This window comes from Trametes versicolor, assembly GCF_000271585.1.
Source record: "Trametes versicolor FP-101664 SS1 unplaced genomic scaffold TRAVEscaffold_8, whole genome shotgun sequence".
Taxonomy (NCBI): Eukaryota; Fungi; Basidiomycota; class Agaricomycetes; order Polyporales; family Polyporaceae; genus Trametes; species Trametes versicolor.
Genome location: NW_007360328.1, coordinates 1,724,436 through 1,726,637, shown reverse-complemented (window position 1 = coordinate 1,726,637; position 2,202 = coordinate 1,724,436). Strand labels below are relative to the sequence as shown.

The following is a 2,202-nucleotide window of genomic DNA, read 5'->3' as shown; positions in this document are numbered from 1 at the left end:
CCTGCCAGGGCAGCCGTTGTGTGAAGGACGGCCGGCCTGCCTGCCAAAAGCATCTGACGTCCCCCGCAAGCGGACCCCGAATCTCTGACGTCGGTCCGGGCGTTGCCTGGCCCGCACGCTCGGTGTCGAGGGCCTGGGGAGGGCGTGGAATGTGCAAAGGTTCCGTGGGGCTCCGTGTCCGGCGAAAGGGGAGTCGGGCGAAAAGCTGGAGGCGCTTGGGATATCGCTTTCGAGGTCGGAGCGCTGGGAGAGAGCGTGGTGGACGCGGGTGGGCGACTATGTTGAGCTGGAAGGTCGAGCGCCGCATCGAGGCTTGCCAGATTTACTTAATCACCTCGCCCTCCCTCCGCCGTCGCCCTGCCCCGTCCTCCCTCTCCCTCCGTCCCGCCGCCGCGTCTCCCGTTCCCCTACCTCACCCCCAGAGCCCCGCTCGCCGTCGAGCGTGTGCCCTACTAATTCTAATCCCTGTCCAAATCACACGTCCTCCTATCTTGCCTGCCCTACTACTCAGCTTGATAATTCGTCCGTGCCCCTCACCCACCAAGCCCACAAACGACGCGATCGGCCTCGCCCGACGACCCCAGGATCCAACTGCGCCTCCGACCGCCCTTGTCTCCCGCCGAGCCCGTGCGATCCACATTCGAGTGCCCGTATAATAGTATTCCAGCCGCACCCCTGGGTCCTGGCCCCTGCGCTGTCTGCTTGTCCCGCCGAGGTCCGTGTCACTCTCGCTGCGCCCTCCTGAGCCAGCTCTCGCGCGTGCACCTGTCTCACCCGTCCTCCGCGGACCCCCACGCACACACAGTAATGTACGTCCATCTCCGCAGTTTCTCCTCCCGCCCGATCGTCCTGTGCTCACCCGACGCGTCCCCGTCCATCCTTGTTCCCCCCGCCGGTTTGCAGTTATACATAGGCCGCCTTTCGTTGGCGCACCAACACCACCCACTTGCACGCTCTCTCTCGTCTCTGTATCCCAAGTCCCGTCCGCAGGCCCCCACTTTCGCACCCGCCCTTCTGAAGAGTACTCCCCGTATAATGGACAGCCTAGTTTCCCAGCACCCGGCCGCATACAGCCAGTTCGCGATCCAGGTCGACGCGCACGCCTTCCCCCCACCCTCATCCTCCGCATCGTCCTCCGCATCCTCGTCTTCTTCACGATCGGCTGCCCACGCCTACCCTGCCGACGCTTACGATCACCGCTACGCCTCCTCCTCCCAACGCTACCCGGCGCCCCCGTCGTCATCCTCGTCCTCCCAGTACCAGCACCAACACGCGAGCCCGTCGCTGCAGATCCAGACCGCGACCCCGGCGCCGCACGAGCACGAGCCCGACGAGCAGACTGCGCACCCGGCCCGTCTCGAGCAGCAGTCGCAGCAGCAGCAGTACCCCAACGCTGGAGTGGACGCCGAGATGCAGGGGCAGTCGATCGCGGACGCGCTGACGGACGCGCCGGGGCCGCACGGCGGGCTGAGCCGCCCGCTGACGCTGCAGGAGCGCGAGCTGCTGAACAACCTCGACAAGCTCAAGTTCTTCCTCGCGACCGCGCCGTCGCGCTGGAACTCGGACCCGTCCTCGTCCACCGCCGTCCCCCCGCCGGCGCCCTTCGGCATGGCCCTCAACACCATGGGCGCCGCCATGGGCATGGGCATGAACATGAACGCGGGCATGAACGGCGGGATGGCGATGGGGCAGCTCGCGCCGGCGGGGCACCCGCACAGCACGCACCCGGCGCTGAACCGGTTCCTGCTCCCGAACCAGGAGTACGTGAGCTGCGTGCTCTGGGGCGGGCTGTACCACATCACGGGCACGGACATCGTGCGCGCGCTCGTGTTCCGCTTCGAGGCGTTCGGGCGGCCCGTGCGCAACATGAAGAAGTTCGAGGAGGGCGTGTTCAGCGACCTGCGCAACCTCAAGCCGGGCGTCGATGCGTGCCTGGAGGAGCCCAAGGTGCGTTCCGTTCCTAGCTTATTGTTTGCTAGGCTGTCTGCGCTGCATTTGGGGGTGAGGTTTGCAGCCCCGCGAGGCGTTCGGTGCGCTCGCACTCGCGCGTGCAATCAGCATGGGCTGCAATGGGGTGCATTCCGCTACTGCCGGACGCTCGGTGCGCTCGCGTGCAATCAGTGTGCATACCCATCGTGCTACCGGCCGTCCGTTCCCCCTCGGATGCCCAGATGATGGATAGCGGATCCCGCGTCTGCACAT

At 66.4% G+C, this 2,202-nt stretch overlaps 1 protein-coding gene across 1 annotated transcript; it reads left to right on the top strand.

The window, feature by feature from the left end:
• Window positions 1–1,683: 1,683 nt before the first annotated feature.
• TRAVEDRAFT_128377 (STE-domain-containing protein) lies at window positions 1,684–2,175 on the top strand (the record flags this gene model as incomplete). The annotated part of the gene is made up of 1 exon (XM_008042488.1): window positions 1,684–2,175. One exon carries the CDS (start codon window positions 1,684–1,686, stop codon window positions 2,173–2,175), a length of 492 nt encoding a protein of 163 aa, XP_008040679.1.
• Window positions 2,176–2,202: the final 27 nt, after the last annotated feature.